This window comes from Aquila chrysaetos, chromosome 11, assembly GCF_900496995.4.
Source record: "Aquila chrysaetos chrysaetos chromosome 11, bAquChr1.4, whole genome shotgun sequence".
Taxonomy (NCBI): domain Eukaryota; kingdom Metazoa; phylum Chordata; class Aves; order Accipitriformes; family Accipitridae; genus Aquila; species Aquila chrysaetos.
The window spans coordinates 18,650,500-18,665,250 of NC_044014.1; the positions used below are offsets into that span (position 1 = coordinate 18,650,500).

Sequence of the window (14,751 nt, forward strand, 5' to 3'; positions counted from 1 at the left end):
AGCCCCTGAACACGTGCGTGGAAGGAGGGGAGGGAGCTATGATTGAGAAGCGTGTCATTTGATTGCATGTCCCTGGTCCTTCATGTTACCTGCCACATGTCGTGACAGCTGCTTTAACTTAGGAGGTTTATTAGCATGAGCCTGGTTATGTGCAGCTCTTTGACCAAGTGTGGAGCAGGGAAGAGGCTCTGGGTACGTTCCCCCTTGCCGATAATGTCTCTCAGGGTGTGCACTCTTCAGAGCCAGGACTGTCTCGGAGTGCACAGAATATGCTTCACGTTGTCCTGGGACATTTGTTTTACCTCATGTGTTGAAAAGCAGCAGACTCCATGGTGTCTGTTTAGAGCCCTACATGCCTACCTGTGTTTGGTCAGGTGACAAAGGAGGTGTAATCTTCCACCCCAGCCGTCAGTATCACCGAGATGTCCCAGAGCCACAACACAATCAGATGCTTGATTCAAGCACTGGAAGTACAGTATGAAAATTGCTCATGCGATATTGGCAGGAAAGTTTCTCTGAACTTGTCAGCACTGTAACTGTATCAGTCATCAATGGCTCTGGGCCACACATTGCCAATAGGATACAGAGCTTCAGGGTTGTTTAGAATTTACCCAGAATCCTCAATTTCAATGTTACAATACGGATAAGAAATGAAATCTTTCACCTTTCATTTACTGAACACAACTGCTGCGGGAGCATTGGCACGGTTCTTTCTTAAGGACCATCTCCCACGTGGAGCCCATGACGAGTGGGATTGTAATTAGTAGTAATTTATTAATACATTCTGTTTGCCTCTCTGTAAGAGAGAGGAAACAAGAAGTCTCCAGTTGGGTTCCTGTGGTTGTCAGCTTTATCCTCCCACCTTGTGTTGCGCATCTGCCTGTCCTCTCTTTCCACTCTTTTGATTGTGCTTTTGAATATTTCATACAGCCTCTATGAGGACTGGGCACTACCAACTGTTGTAACACAGGTAATAAGAACTGATGAATAATACGCAGCAGCAACTGAGGCTGTGGGTTTCACAAATGCCACTAATTCCTGAGTTATCAGAGCTTTCCCAAGTCTGTTTGCTTAGTGACTAAAGGCATGTTCTCTTCAGCTCAGTAGGAGAATTGAAGGTGCCCATCCTGAGAAGGTGCTTTGTGAGAAAGAATCATTTGCATTTGACCTTGATGGCTGTCGTGGATACGTAGTCAGTAGAGAATTAAATAGCCTCCTTGCTTTTCATACACCTTTCACCCATATGAGACATGTAAAATTTTACATGTAAAATCTAGATGTCACTGAGGTTTGTAATGGTCCCTGAACGACTTCGGAACGACAGAGCAGTAATTGTGTCAGAGGTCCATTATAAAGCCAGGAAATGTTACTGCGTATTCATAAAAGACTGTACTACGAATATGGAAGGAGTAATTAATTAGAAAAGAATTTAAGTGAGATATTTTATTTGAAAATAACATAAGAAAGGGGTTAGGAAGTGGAAAAATTTGGAGAAAAGAGGCATATGAATTTGAAGCTATGAAGACTGGGTGTATGCTTTTATTTTGTAATGAAGTTGGTGTTATAATTTTGGAGATGAGCATTACTGGAGACCTGTGACGTTTTATCAGACTGAGAAGTCTGAGTAAGGCAAGGCTCTCGGAGGTGCAGCCCTTCTCTTGGCGTAGTCTGCGAAGTCAGAGGAGCGGGCGCCTGCGGCAGCTCTGCCTGTGAGAGCAGGGGCCGATGCTGTTTGTGCCCTGGTTGTAACAGCTCCGGTGTGGCTTAGCAGAAGCAAATGTTTAAAGGGAACAGGGTTCTTTATTTAAATAGCAAAACGGTACGACTTGCAGTAGTCTGTTACGTTTCTTAAAGTGGTTTTGTTACAGAAAATCCTGTTCCACCCCACCTTTCCAGCATTACCGATGTAGCAAGGCCTCCAGGCAAGCAGGGGCTCCAGGTTGCGCTGAGGACCCGGCTCAGTGGAGCAGCCACGGGCATGGCGAGCAAAGTGTTGCTAATGGTTCCCCACGCTTACTTTAACAGTAGGTTTGGCTAATACTGGGCAGCCTGAGAACAAGCCCGCGTTAGCCCTCAGCAGCAAGACAAGGCCAGGCATCAGACGCGGGGGGAAGCTGGGGGTGCCCTGCCATTGACGTCAATGGGAGCAGGGCCCGCCGGCCTGCAGGTAGCCGTGGGAAAGGCTCCACGGAGCCTCCAGGGCCGCCTGTGCCCTGGCCTGGGGCAGCCTGGGCAGGGTGCCCGGCGGTGCCTGGCCTGCACCCCATGATGGCGGAGGGGGAATTAGGCTTTGAGAGCTGCGAGGGCGCTGGCTGCCGAAGGTTAGGCATCGCGGCCGCTTGTAAAAGCAGGTTGTTTTGTTGAACAGCAGCTCTGAGATTGTGAGTCAAAGGCCTGATTCGAAACTCCGGCCACATGCAGGACTGCGCTTGGAGGCTTTTTGTTCTCCTGTTTAAATGTTTGGGGTTTGTTTGGGCCAGAAGTGTGCCCAGGGCTTGGGGTTGAGTCACAAGGATCAGTCACCATGGAGAGTGCAGCAGGGGTTGTTTAATTCACTTAATTGATACTACCTGAACCTCTGGTTTAAATTACTGTGAGCACTCAGCAACAGACACGAGTATCCCCTTCTTGCTCCCCACGGTAAAGCAAGCTCCTGAAACACCAAAGCCTGAAGCCGTTAGCATCCCCTCCGAGAGCCGAACCTGCACAGCCGCCTCCCAGCGCAGGGAGGGAGGCGAGGCGGCGTTAAAGAGAGAAATGGGCAGGTGAAGGGGCTGCCGGCTGGGCTCCCGGCGAGGGGCTGCGGCGGGGCCCGGCCCGGGCGGGCGCCTCCTCCCCGCGGGAGCCGGTCCGCGCTCCCTCACCCGCCTCTCCCCCCCCGCCCCTCCCCGCAGCTCCTGGACCTCTTCATGGTGTGGGACTGGTCCACCTACCTGGCTGACTACGGGCAGGCCACCTCCAAGTACCTGCGGGTCAATCCGAGCACGGCCCTCACGCTCCTGGAGAAGTAAGTGCGGGGGCCGGGGCCGCCGGCGCGGGGATGTGAGCGGCGGCGGGGCGGGCGCGGGGCAGGGACGGGCGCCGCAGCGCTCCCAGCCCGGCGCCCGCGGGGCGGCTGCGGGGCCGGGGCCGGGGCCGGGGCCGGGGCCGCCCTCCCGGGAGCTGCGGCGGTGAGAGCCCGGCGGCAGCGCGTCGCTGTCCCGGTGCCGAGAGCCGCGCAGAGCGGCGGGCGGTGCCGGAGCCCCGGTAGCAGCCCGCGGCTGCCCGAGTTGCCGCTTTAGGGAAGGGAAACGCGTGGGGTTTCGCCGCCGGTAAAGCCGGTACGAGCGTTTCGGCTGGCCCGGCGAGTGGGCTGGGGCGGGCAGGGTAAGGGAGGGCGCATTGCCGCCAGCCGAGTATCAACCTGCTTTTAAGAACTGCATCAAAACACACTGTGATTTAAAGGCATTTTCTAATGGTGTTTTCTCTCCTCTCCTGCCTGCGATGAATATGTATTTTGCAGAGTTCACAGAGGGTACGTATCGCCTATATTGTTACCAAATACTGCTGCTTCAATTTACTTTATTTCCCGAATTTCGTTTTTTAAATCCATTGATACGGGAGATCAGCAGTAACGATACCGAGTAATCTGACAGTGAACAAAACACACCCGTTTGCCGAGTCTGAATTTACCACAGAAGCAAATGATACTAACGGGTTTTTTGGTTTGCTTTCCTCCTAACGCAATTGGTAGGGCCAGTTTCCTGCCGAAGTGATATTTGCTTAATACTTACGGGCAATTTGTGAAGTAATATTTGTTAGAACGAGTTCTGCGTTGTGGAAGCTTAATTTAAGAGCACATAGATAATAGGTTTTGTAATCTTTCAGTTCTTATTAGCAGAAAGATCAAAAGAGGAACAAAAGTAAATCTATTCAAATAGTTGGATTTTTCGTCTTCAAATTATGTTTCTAACATGTCTGTGTCATTTGCTTTTTTATTTCTCCAGAATGAAAGACTCTAGCAAAAAGAACAACATTTTTGCTCAGTTCAGGAAGAATGATCGTGACAAGCAGAAGCTAATAGAGACTGTAGTAAAGCAACTTAGGAGTTTAGTGAATGGTATGTCCCAGCACACATAGGCCTGTTAAATCGACGGTATCTCATCATGCCAAGAGGTATTTCTCAGCCACTATTTCTACTAAGCAAACAGTGATATCAGTTAGGACATTTGTTTGACCGAGTAAAGGAAAAATGCAGTAGATGGCTTGTACACAGAGTCTTCAGCAAACAATTCTTTGTACGTATTTTTAATGGATTGAATACTATTTTGTATATTGTAAACAAATGGTGAAAAACGAGACTGTACAATAAAAACCAGCTCAATCGTATTGTACATGGAACCGCTGAACTGTAAATACGTTATTTAAATATCTGCAGACACGGTGTCCAAAATTTTGCTCCAGGTAGGAATTATTTGAGAAATGATCCCTTAGTTGCTGTTTTCTGGATGATCCTAATTTGATGTTTTTTAAGCATTGAGATACTTGCGTTTCAGATGCCGCCTATCGTTTTCCTGCATTAAATGTATATTAGCCTTAAAGTGATTGGACATAATTTTGTATACCAGATTTTGTAGTCTGGAGGTACGAAAAAATCTTCTTAGTACCTTTGAAAACTACCTGAGAACTAGACTTGATATTTATTTAGCATTAGGGCTTATAGGCTTTGTTCTCTGAAAGGGTTTAATCTCGAGGTTGTGAATGTAAATAACCATTTGAGTTCTTTATAATGTGACATTTTGTTTTGTTTCTGTTCCTCAGGGTTACTGTTTCTAACTGTACTTTTGTAAGATCCCGGGTTCTTTTCCCCAGGTTGCAGTAAAGAATGGATTTGCCACTGTTGGTTTCGTGCCGCATCTGTTTGTCAGTATGCGCTTTCTAGCGCCAGACACATCCCAGCGATAAGCATTTCATCCCACTGCCGGTCTCTTTGCACCGTCCCCTCCTGGCTATTTTAGACACAACGAGAATGTCTTAACAAATACAAACCAAATGGAACATGTAAAAATAATGTACATTTTCGCTGTATTTTTAAGTTATTGACGGTCTAAATACAGTAATATAAACCTCACCCGTGTTCCTCTTTAATTTCACGCACTAGAACGCGCCTCAGAGCTGGTATCGCTGGGACCTGTACAGGTTCCGGCCCTTGGTGATTTACCCCCGGGGCAGGCGGGCGGGGGTCTGGGCGGCCCTGACGGCGGGGTGCGGCCCGGGGGGCTGCGGGATCCCCCCCCTCCCCCCCCGGCTGCCGCGGCAGTCCGGGGCGGCTGGGGGCGGCGGGGCCTGCGGAGCGGGGCTGGGACGCTCCCCGGCCGGGGGAGCCCGGGGCGGCACTCGCGGCCTTCCGCGGACGGCGGGAAGGGCTGGCCCGAGGGAGCGCCGGGGGGGGGTCCCGGCGGGGCAGAGGGGGCCACCCCGCGCCGAGGGGCAGCCGTCCCGCCGCGGAGCCGGCGCTGGCTGGGGCGGGGGGGCGCCGTGGCCGGCCATGCCGTGCCGTGCCGTGCCGTGCCGTCGGGGGCGGGGGGGGGGGGGCGCCCCGAGGGGCCGGGCGGGGGGCGGGAGCGGGGCGGCGGGCCCCCGGCCCCGAGGAGGGGTGGGGGGGCTGTCCCGGCCGCCCCCGCTCGCCCTGACCGCGTCCCCGCGCCCCTCAGCCACTCTCCCCGGTTCTCCCGCTCCAATCACCGCACTTGGCCGCGCTGCTTAAATATGCAGCGGATACGTCATCTCCGAAGGTGGATCGGGCGTAAGTGGCCAATATCTATATAAATGTGGCCGAGGGGCGAACCGGCAGCAGGAGGCGAGCGGGGCCGGGCGGGCAGCAGCCTTCAGGGCCAGCCGCGGAGCGCTCGCCGCCGGCAGCGGAGTCGCGGGGCGCCCGGCCCCCTGCCTTTGACAGCCGCCGGGGCCGCCCCCCGAGCCGCCCGCGCCCCCCCGGGGCGGGGACCCGCCGCCGCCCCGCGCCCGCCCCGTCTCCCGCCGCCCGGGAGGAGGATGCCGGCGGGGCTCTCCTGGCCCGAAGCGGCGGCGCCGGCGCTGCTGGCCCTGGCGCTGCTGGTCACCCTGTGCCGGCACCTGTGGGCGCTGCGCTGGAGCCTCAGCCGGGACCGCGCCAGCGCCCTGCCCCTGCCCAGGGGCTCCATGGGCTGGCCCTTCTTCGGGGAGACTCTGCACTGGCTGCTCCAGGTAAGGCGCAGGGGGAGGGCGACGGGGAGGGAAGGGGCCGGCAGGAGCGCCGGGCTGACCCGCGGCTCGTCCGCAGGGCTCCCGCTTCCACAGCTCCCGGCGGGAGAGGTACGGCAACGTGTTCAAGACCCACCTCCTGGGCCGGCCGGTGGTGCGGGTGACGGGCGCCGAGAACATCCGCAAGATCCTGCTGGGCGAGCACACGCTGGTCAGCACGCAGTGGCCTCAGAGCACCCAGATCATCCTGGGCTCCCACACCCTGCTCGGCTCCATCGGTGACCTGCACCGCCAGCGCCGCAAGGTGAGCCTCGCCGCCACCCCAACAGGACGCGCGGCCTGGGCGGCACGTCCTGCCCAGGCTTGGGTCTCGGTGGCACGTGGGGCCCCCCGCTTTAACCGCCTGCCTCTGTTCCCCCCCTTCTCCTCCTAGATCCTGGCCAGAGTGTTCAGCCGCGCCGCCCTGGAGAGCTACCTGCCACGGATCCAGAAGGTTGTGAGCTGGGAGCTGCGGGGCTGGTGCATGGAGCCGGGCTCCATCGCAGTTTATTCCTCCGCTAAAACCTTAACTTTCCGCATTGCAGCTCGGATTCTGCTGGGGCTCCGCCTGGAGGAAAAGCAGTTCAAGGACCTGGCCAAAACTTTTGAACAGCTGGTGGAGAACCTCTTCTCCCTGCCCCTCAACATACCCTTCAGCGGGCTGCGCAAGGTACTGCTGCCTGCCCCGCTCCCTCTGCCTGGGGGCAGGGGCCCGGGCCCTGGCAGCACAGACCCCCCCCGTCCCCAGGCCCGCCAAGGGGCACTTCTGATGGGCCGGGACTTCTGCAGCACCCCGTTACTGGTCTGACGGCCTGGTGTCTCGCCCACCCCAGCCGTCTCCCCTTCTCACCTGCTCCTCGTTGGCTTCCAGCACCTCCCTGCGCTGGCTCCAGCTCATTGTACAGCGAGGGGCTCCTTTCCTCCCTCACCCCGTATGTTGCCTGTGTTGGCTCTGGTTAGTCCATCACATTGGTCCTGTCCCATCTCATCGCGCCTGGACTCATGTAGCCCACGGTAGAGGGGTCCATGGGCATGAGCGCAAAGGCAGGTGGGCACAGCACGCCTCAGGTCAGCACTCCCTGTGCACCTCAGGGCAGGCCGAGGACTTCAAGACCCACTTATGGTCTTTGGTCCCTTGTCCCTCAGCAGCAGAGAGACAGCTTCTTTCAACCCGCAGTTTCTTCCCTGCTGTCCTGACCCTCTTTGCCTGCCTCCCCACACTCCGGCTCTAGGTGTCGATCCTGTGTCCCACCCCTCCCCTCCCATTTCAGTCTGTGTTACCTCCTCTGGCTTTGGGTTCTCCACCCTTACCACAGCTCAAGTCTCCTGCCCCTTTTAGCCGGGGCTTACCCAATCTCTTAGTTCCCCTGTGAGCTCTGCCCCACTGGATCACCTTACCCTTCTGGTGCCAGTTCTCCCCCAGCCTCCCTGCTGCTCTTCTCCACCAGTTCAAAGCTCTTGTTTTCCTTGTCCAGTTCCCCGTTGCAGGTTGTCACTAGTGCGAGGTTTCACCCCCCATCCTATCCCTCCCTGCCTTCTCCCAAGTCAGCCACAGCCTTTCTGGCCCCAAACCAACCTCTTCAACTGGCATTTAAGTCCCCTTGTCCTTCCCCTTGCTCGCTGTCCTGTTTCCTTTGTCCAGTCCTTCCCACCTCAACTCCCAGCCTTTGTATCTTCTTCTCAACATCTGGTCATGGCCATTTTTCATCCCAAATCTCTGGTCCTTCTGACTTTTGCAGGAGGCATCTTGCTACACAGCCACACACTCTGTGACTCCATCCATCCCCACTTTGCAAAGAAATTGCTGATCACTTGACTCACTGACATCTTCCTAAACGTTTTGCTGCACAGGAGTGCAACACAACCGGAGATGAGCTTGGCGTGATTCACGTGCCTTTATCCAATATACTCTAGTAAAGCCACTCATTTGTTCCTGTCTCAGATGTTCCTTGCTTCGGACTCAGTTTTATTAAGTTACCCCTTCTTGTCCCTTTGGACAAGCTTCTTTTGGACCTGACAAGACCGTGGGTTTGTTTGGCACAGACACCTCTGGACTCGGTACTGTGGGTTTACTGCTGTCTTTTCCTCTCAGAGTGTTTCTTGGGACTTGTCGTATTTGATTCACAACAGCAAGGCAACTGAATTTGCAGCAGTTCTCCCCAAACTGCTGCCTCTTGCAAGGCTCTGGGGCTGGGCAACAGATTAAACAGTTCTTGCTGTTACAGATCCTGGGATTAAGGATTGCCACACTCAGGGTCCCCCGGTCTCTCTGGTGAGGGGGACGGTTCCTAAGGCTCTCCTGAACTGTGTCTGCCTCCCGCAGGGAATCAAAGCACGGGACATGCTACATGAGTTTATGGAGAAGGCTATACAGGAAAAACTGCAGAGAAACAACCCTGAAGATCACAGCGATGCTCTGGATTTCATAATAAACAGTGCCAAGGAACACGGCAAAGAATTCACCATGCAGGAGCTAAAGGTAAGGCGAACCCTCCCTTGCAGTGTCCCTTCTGACCTGGTGGCTGTTTGAGAGACCCGGGCTGAGGGGCAGGAGGAGGGTTGTGTGGGGACACATCACCAGCCGCTGGCTCCTGCCCTCCTCTTACCAACTCTGAGGTCACTATCTCCAGCGCAAGCGAGAATGCCTGGACTCAGCGTGCTCATATGCTCCCGTAGGATTGTGTCTCTTGGCATTAGAAGAGAGCTGGTATTTAAAATGGGAATAAATGCCTCTTCTACCTTTCCTCTTCATGGCCACCGGGCTTCAGCCTGACTTAGGGTGCTGTTAGGGTTATGGGGCTTTGCTAAGGCTTTGTACGTCAGTGTGCACTCAGTAACCTCGTTCCAAGGTACGATCTTGGAAATATTTAGAGCTCGTTGTGTGTTCCTCAAACCTCCTCCAGCATCTAGCATGGCACGGCGTGTAAATCATGTCCTCAGGGCTGTGAGCCCAGAAGTCTCTGAGGCAGTATGTCAAAATGGGTCCAGGGATGGAATGACGGACTCCGGGTCATTCCCTATCACCTCATCATTAATTAGATCATCTAGCTTGTGGATTGCTATGATGCAACATGATGCATTACTGTGACTTAGGGATGAACCCAGTAGTCCTTACTGAGCCAAAACTGCCAACTGAATGTGAAGAGTATTTTGCCAAAGATCTTGGGAAAAAATTGTCATTGGTACTGCATCATTTGTAGCTCCAGGTCACTTGGTGTCCGTGGATGACAGATGGCACTGCATTTCTATAACAAGTTTTGAAGCAGTTTTGCATGGCTTCAGCAGCTGAATATAGTTTGAAAGTATTGAACATACATAGTTTTACTGTTTATTTAGGTATGTAAGGAAAACTATCTAAAGACTAATGTTTTATAAATATTTTGTAAAAGTGTAATCTCTAAGTCTAAAATATTTGAAAGCCTTTACAGCAACTATTAGATACAGTTAGAACTAGCATATATTCTTAAAGTAATTTTATTCTAAATATTATTTATTCTAGTAGAATGTTTTTATTATCATTATGTTTTAAAAAATAACTGCCAGACTCAAAATGTGATTGATTAAGATTGATTAATCTCTGTTAGTATTCACATGGATATTACCCACGAACAATTACATGATCTCTCATCGTGTCCCTGGCTCGGACCACAAATGGACACTAATAGTAGGAATAAGGGGATATTAAACGTAACGTGGAGTCATGTGGCAGTGACCTCAGGCTAGCTGATTCAAATGATAGTATATTCCTATGCTGTCCTGTACCTTTACAGTTAGAAAATTTCTACCTTGTCTGTATTTAACAAAATGACTTGCAAACCAAACTGCCTATGCTTGCAATTATGCCAATATTCTCCACTCTAATAAAACAGTAGTAGATCTCTCATAAAAAGTCCAAAGCTCTCTCAGAGTTGTGGATATATCTGACTTTGAGAGACACTCCAAACACCGGCACACACTAGTTACTAATTTGTTTTTTGTTCAAACAATTTTGAAGCACCGTTTTCCCAGAAATTTTCCTAAATACACTGTGATTTGCACTGCTGGCATGAACTCAGCAGGACCCTTGAAGTGTAAACGTTGTTAAAAAGATATCACTTTGCCAAAAGTACTGTTTTAAAACAGTAAATCCTTGGAAGGATTTAAAAAAAAAACAAACATTCTATGTAATAGTGCTGTCTCTGGCTGGACAGGTGGAACTGTAACGCCACCAGTCCTGCCTCCCAGGATGGGGAGTCAGGCTGTAGTACAGGGACAATACTGGTGAAGCTGTGGGAAGATGCTGCCTCCCAGTCACCAGTTATGTTGGCCTTGTAAAAGCAGGGAGGGAAAGTCAGCAGCTCGGTGTCACAACTTATGCAGCAGCACTGTCAGAGGTTGATGCAGGGAGTCATAAAGGCTGTTATTTCAAATCACAGAGCCTCCCCTAAATTCCTCACATTGTATTGAAATGTCTTGGGTTTTAATTGCAAATGGTGGAACCGAGAGATTTCTTTTCATCTGGGCCTGCTATCTTGTGAATGTAAAAATTCCTGCTAACGCCTGCAGGAGGTACGATAGGGGTCGACAGGGATCTGTTATTTCAGAGGTTTTATTTCATCTGAAAGATGCCCTTGAGAGCTGCACTTTGGCAAAAGCCTCCAGTCCAGTCAATATACGGCGCTGGGGATGGTAGCAAAGAGAAATCCTTGTTACATTACCCTTGACCTTACCAGACTTGGCTCCAGGTACCTTCAGGCTTCAGGTGTCCTTCCCTGTGTTTTTGGCTTCACCTCTCCAGAAACCAGTTGTGTCAGAACAATTTTAAATCCAGACACATAGCTGTGTGAAAGGAAACTGGTCTGTTTCCCTGGGCTTTTGCTCCTCTTTGCCCCTTCGCTGGAGCGATTAGTGCTCGATAGTGCCAGCCAGGTCCCAGCGCCTCCCGGGGTGGCAGGTCCCTGTGCTCCTCCCTTGGGCTTCTTCCATGGCTTTTGGGTCTGGCCTCAGCGCTCCCAGCCCAGTGAGCCGCTGGCAGCTTCAGGTGGTGCTGTAATTTTGAGCATTATGTTGGCTTTCAGAGATGTGAAATACCATGACCCAGCTCCGGGCAACCCTTAACTTTTGGAAAACAATTGCCAAAAGCTGGTCACAGGGTGCTGCAAACAGCCCACAGCAACCTGACATGTGCTGTGCCATATAGACCCTGCAGACAGTCCCGGAAAGACTGGGAGGCTGCGTGGGGATCCATGAGCTGGGACAAGGCATGTATTACAGATTTGACTGTGCTGTGGTCCGTCTGAGCTGGTTAACCTCCTAACTTGTTACGGACACATCTGCTACGGAGCTATCAGGAACACTGCTGTGCTTCAGGCTGTAAAGCTTGAAAAGCGAGCAAATCCGTTGCCTGGTGTGTGCATCCCTGCGGGAGAGCTCCCTGCCGGCTACGGCACCTCCTGGGCTGACCTGCTATAGCAGGGAGGTCTTTCTCTTTTCAACTCTGTTGGTTTGAGTCCCCTCCCAGACAAGCAAATGGTCAATTATAACTGGAGATGGATCAAATGCAACCCATTTTAGCTGCCAGCACATCTAGGATTTATGCATAAACACACAGCCTCATAACCACTGGCTGGGCAAAAAGGTAAAAGCTGGGCGCAAAGGGGAATTGGCAGATGAAGGTAAAAAGCATAATGCTTGAAATGAACTTCACTCAGTATGCTAAAATGCATGTTAAAATGCTTCTTTAAAATTTGTAATTTGGGGGAGGAAAGCTCAGAAGAGCTGGATTGGAGGTGATGCATACTCATCTCAGTTGTGTTTCTGCATCAGTTAGTTGGCAAGGATGTCCAGTTTGTACAGAAATGGAAGAACAAGGTGTCTTGTTTTGGTCCCTGCCAACCCAGGGTAGGTGCAGGTTTGTGGAGAGCGGGGGGGGGGGGGGGGGGGGGGGCAGGACCCTCTGCACAGAGACAAAACCTGCAAAAGGTGAGAACAGTCTGAATCACAACCAGTTTAAAATGGCATTCAAACTTGTCACCTTCCTTCCTCTCTCAGGAGTCAGCGATTGAGCTCATATTTGCTGCTTTTTTCACCACGGCTAGTGCCAGCACCTCTCTGATCCTCCTACTACTGAAGCACCCCTCAGTGATTGAAAAAATAAGGCAGGAGCTGACGTCCCACGAGCTGTACCAGCAGTGTGAGCGCTGCCCTGTGGGACCGTGCCCAGACACCCTGACTGCCCGGAGCAGGGACAGTGAGAAGCCACTTCTCCGCCCTACGGCCAAAGATGCTCACGAGGACCAGAGCCAGCCTCTGTGCCCAACGGAGGAAGGTTTCCCCCAGCCTCACACCCTGCCAGAGCCCACCCTCCCCCAGAGCGGTCCTTGTGCTGGCCCCCAGCTCCGGGCGCCGTCAGGGCAGAGCTGTCGCTGCCCCTCGGACATCAGCCTGGAGAAGCTGAGCCGCCTGCGCTACCTGGACTGTGTGATTAAGGAGGTGCTGCGGGTGCTGCCGCCCGTCTCCGGAGGCTACAGGACGGCACTGCAGACTTTTGAGCTGGACGTAAGTGCCTTGCACGCCGACGGGCTGCTAGGGAGCTGCTGCCTGCCACTGTCTGCAAGTACCCTGCGTCCGGCCCAGTGGTGGTGCTTGGCAGTGTAGCTCAGGGGAAGGTGGCACCCAGCAACCTCTGTGGGTCCCAGCTGGGCTGGGGAGAAAAGGAGCTGTGGAGCAGATGGGCGATGTGGTGGGGCTGTCCCCAAGCACCCTCTGCTCACCCTCCACTAGCACAGCCGGCTGCACAAGTGTGTAATGCTCCTCTCCTCCCCTCTTCTCTCCCCTGCCCAGGGCTACCAGATCCCCAAAGGCTGGAGCGTCATGTACAGCATTCGTGACACGCATGAGACAGCCGCCATCTACCAGAGCGCTCCCAGCGGCTTCGACCCAGACCGCTTCGGTGCCGCCAGGATGGAGGCCACAGGCCGCTTCCACTACATCCCCTTTGGCGGTGGGGCACGGAGCTGCATCGGCAAGGAGCTGGCACAGGCCATCCTCAAGCTGCTGGCCATCGAGCTGGTCAGCACGGCCCGCTGGGAGCTGGCCACCCCCGGCTACCCCGCCATGCAGACCGTGCCCATCGTGCACCCTGTCGACGACGGGCTGCAGCTCTACTTCCACCCCTTGCAGCCCGGCCACGGCAGCGAAGCCTAAGCCAGGGGTACGCTGCCCCCCTCAGCCCTGGCATCGATGCCCCGCCACGGCTGCCAGGGACAGGTTTCTGCTGCCCCAGGCTGGGTATGGCACTGGGTCACTGCAGAACAAAACCCCAAAGGTCTTTTTATTTTTCCCCTCCTGGTCTGCAAGCTGGTAGGGAGGGTCCTGCAGAATCCTGCTCCTGAGCATCAGGGTGAGCCTCAGCCCCACCCCGGGCGCAAAACCCGCTGAAGCTGCTGACAGAGAGCATCCCCCACAGGGGCTTAGCCAGCCCCTGCCCCACGCAGGTCGCCAGCCACCAGGGATGGGGAGCAAAACTCCCAGCCCCACAGCTAAGGCTCCCAGAGCTTTTCTGTCCCAGGGTTATCTCCTGTGGGTGTGTTATAGGAGAGGCAGGACAGACATCCTGCACACTGTAGCTTTTTAGATGTAAAAAGAGGGAAGATGGGGGGGTTCTGCAGGAAAACACAGGCCAGGGCTGCCCAAGCCATGGCGTCAGCTGTAGCTAGAATAATAGGGTGCAAAGTGGTTTTTATTGTAAATATTTAATCTCATTCCTGCACTTCCCATTAGAGCTGGCACAAAGAGGACATGTCTCATTCACCCACTAGTAGTAGCTGTGTATGTTGTGCCTGAGCACCGTGCTGCTGCTTGGGGGTCTGCCATGAAGCACCCCTCTGGGGTCTCTGCAGGATGCGCTCCCCAGCCACAGCCTGACTGAGGGATTGGACTGAGGGGGCTTTGGGGAATAAACATTTGCAAAACAGACATTCCTGAATATGTCTGATTTGTGGTGGAAAGTCCCCTGTTCCTGATGATGCTGTTCACATCCCAGAGGGAGCATTTGCAAGGTGACCCCGGCCCCATGGTGACTGGCTGGCCAGACTGACCATGTCACCTCCCGCAGCCTAACTCTGCCAGGGAAAATGCCAGGACAGCAGCTCTGTGGGTCCATCTAGGGGGTGGTACCTGGGACTAAGCCTGGGTGCTGAGGGCACCTTTTTTAGGGGGCTTTTGAGCCTCACTGAGACACAGGGTATTTCTCTCCCATGTAAAATGAAGTGAGTCCTGTTGCTCGTGCACTGAGAACAGAGCTGGGCCCAGGTCCTTGCTCCACTGCAATGTGTTTATAAACTCCTTTCAGCTTCCCCTCTGCTCTCCACCATCAGGTGTCCTGCATGGAAGCAGTGGGGGAAACCATCTGCCTTGTCCTTCCAGTGCATCCTGGGCCTGGTGGCACAGTGTGCTCTGTATGAAGAACCAGCAGCAGCCTGACCTGCGAGGCCAGATATGTGGCATGAG

At 53.5% G+C, this 14,751-nt stretch overlaps 2 protein-coding genes across 8 annotated transcripts in view; both read left to right on the forward strand.

Annotated features, from left to right (window-relative positions):
* EXOC6 (exocyst complex component 6) overlaps positions 1–5,110 on the forward strand; it is a 98,536-nt gene extending 93,426 nt beyond the window's left edge. For all 6 annotated transcript variants that reach the window (XM_041127106.1, XM_030029987.2, XM_030029988.2 and 3 more), the window contains 3 exons: positions 2,895–3,007; positions 3,503–3,514; positions 3,987–5,110. In XM_041127106.1, coding sequence (XP_040983040.1) covers positions 2,895–3,007; positions 3,503–3,514; positions 3,987–4,119 — 258 coding nt within the window. In that variant the 3' untranslated portion in view covers positions 4,120–5,110. The remainder of the gene's footprint in view (positions 1–2,894; positions 3,008–3,502; positions 3,515–3,986) is intronic.
* Positions 5,111–6,020: 910 nt separating this feature from the next.
* On the forward strand, positions 6,021–14,439 carry LOC115348541 (cytochrome P450 26C1). Of its 2 annotated transcripts, XM_030031402.1 has the most exons (6): positions 6,021–6,225; positions 6,302–6,526; positions 6,656–6,931; positions 8,585–8,740; positions 12,292–12,798; positions 13,084–14,439. In XM_030031402.1, exons 1-6 carry the CDS (start codon positions 6,034–6,036, stop codon positions 13,444–13,446), a joined length of 1,719 nt encoding a protein of 572 aa, XP_029887262.1. In that variant the 5' UTR covers positions 6,021–6,033; the 3' UTR covers positions 13,447–14,439. The 2 variants fall into 2 exon arrangements, with proteins under 2 accessions (XP_029887262.1, XP_029887263.1); XM_030031403.1 differs by lacking the exon at positions 6,656–6,931.
* The last annotated feature ends 312 nt before the right edge of the window (positions 14,440–14,751 follow it).

Bases quoted from the DNA above. Each gene is read 5' to 3' on its own strand.
- LOC115348541 (XM_030031402.1), top strand. From the start codon at position 6,034: ATGCCGGCGGGGCTCTCCTGGCCCGAAGCGGCGGCGCCGGCGCTGCTG. The intron at 6,226-6,301 runs GTAAGGCGCAGG...GCTCGTCCGCAG, and splicing joins CTCTGCACTGGCTGCTCCAG to GGCTCCCGCTTCCACAGCTC. The intron at 8,741-12,291 runs GTAAGGCGAACC...TTCCTCTCTCAG, and splicing joins TCACCATGCAGGAGCTAAAG to GAGTCAGCGATTGAGCTCAT.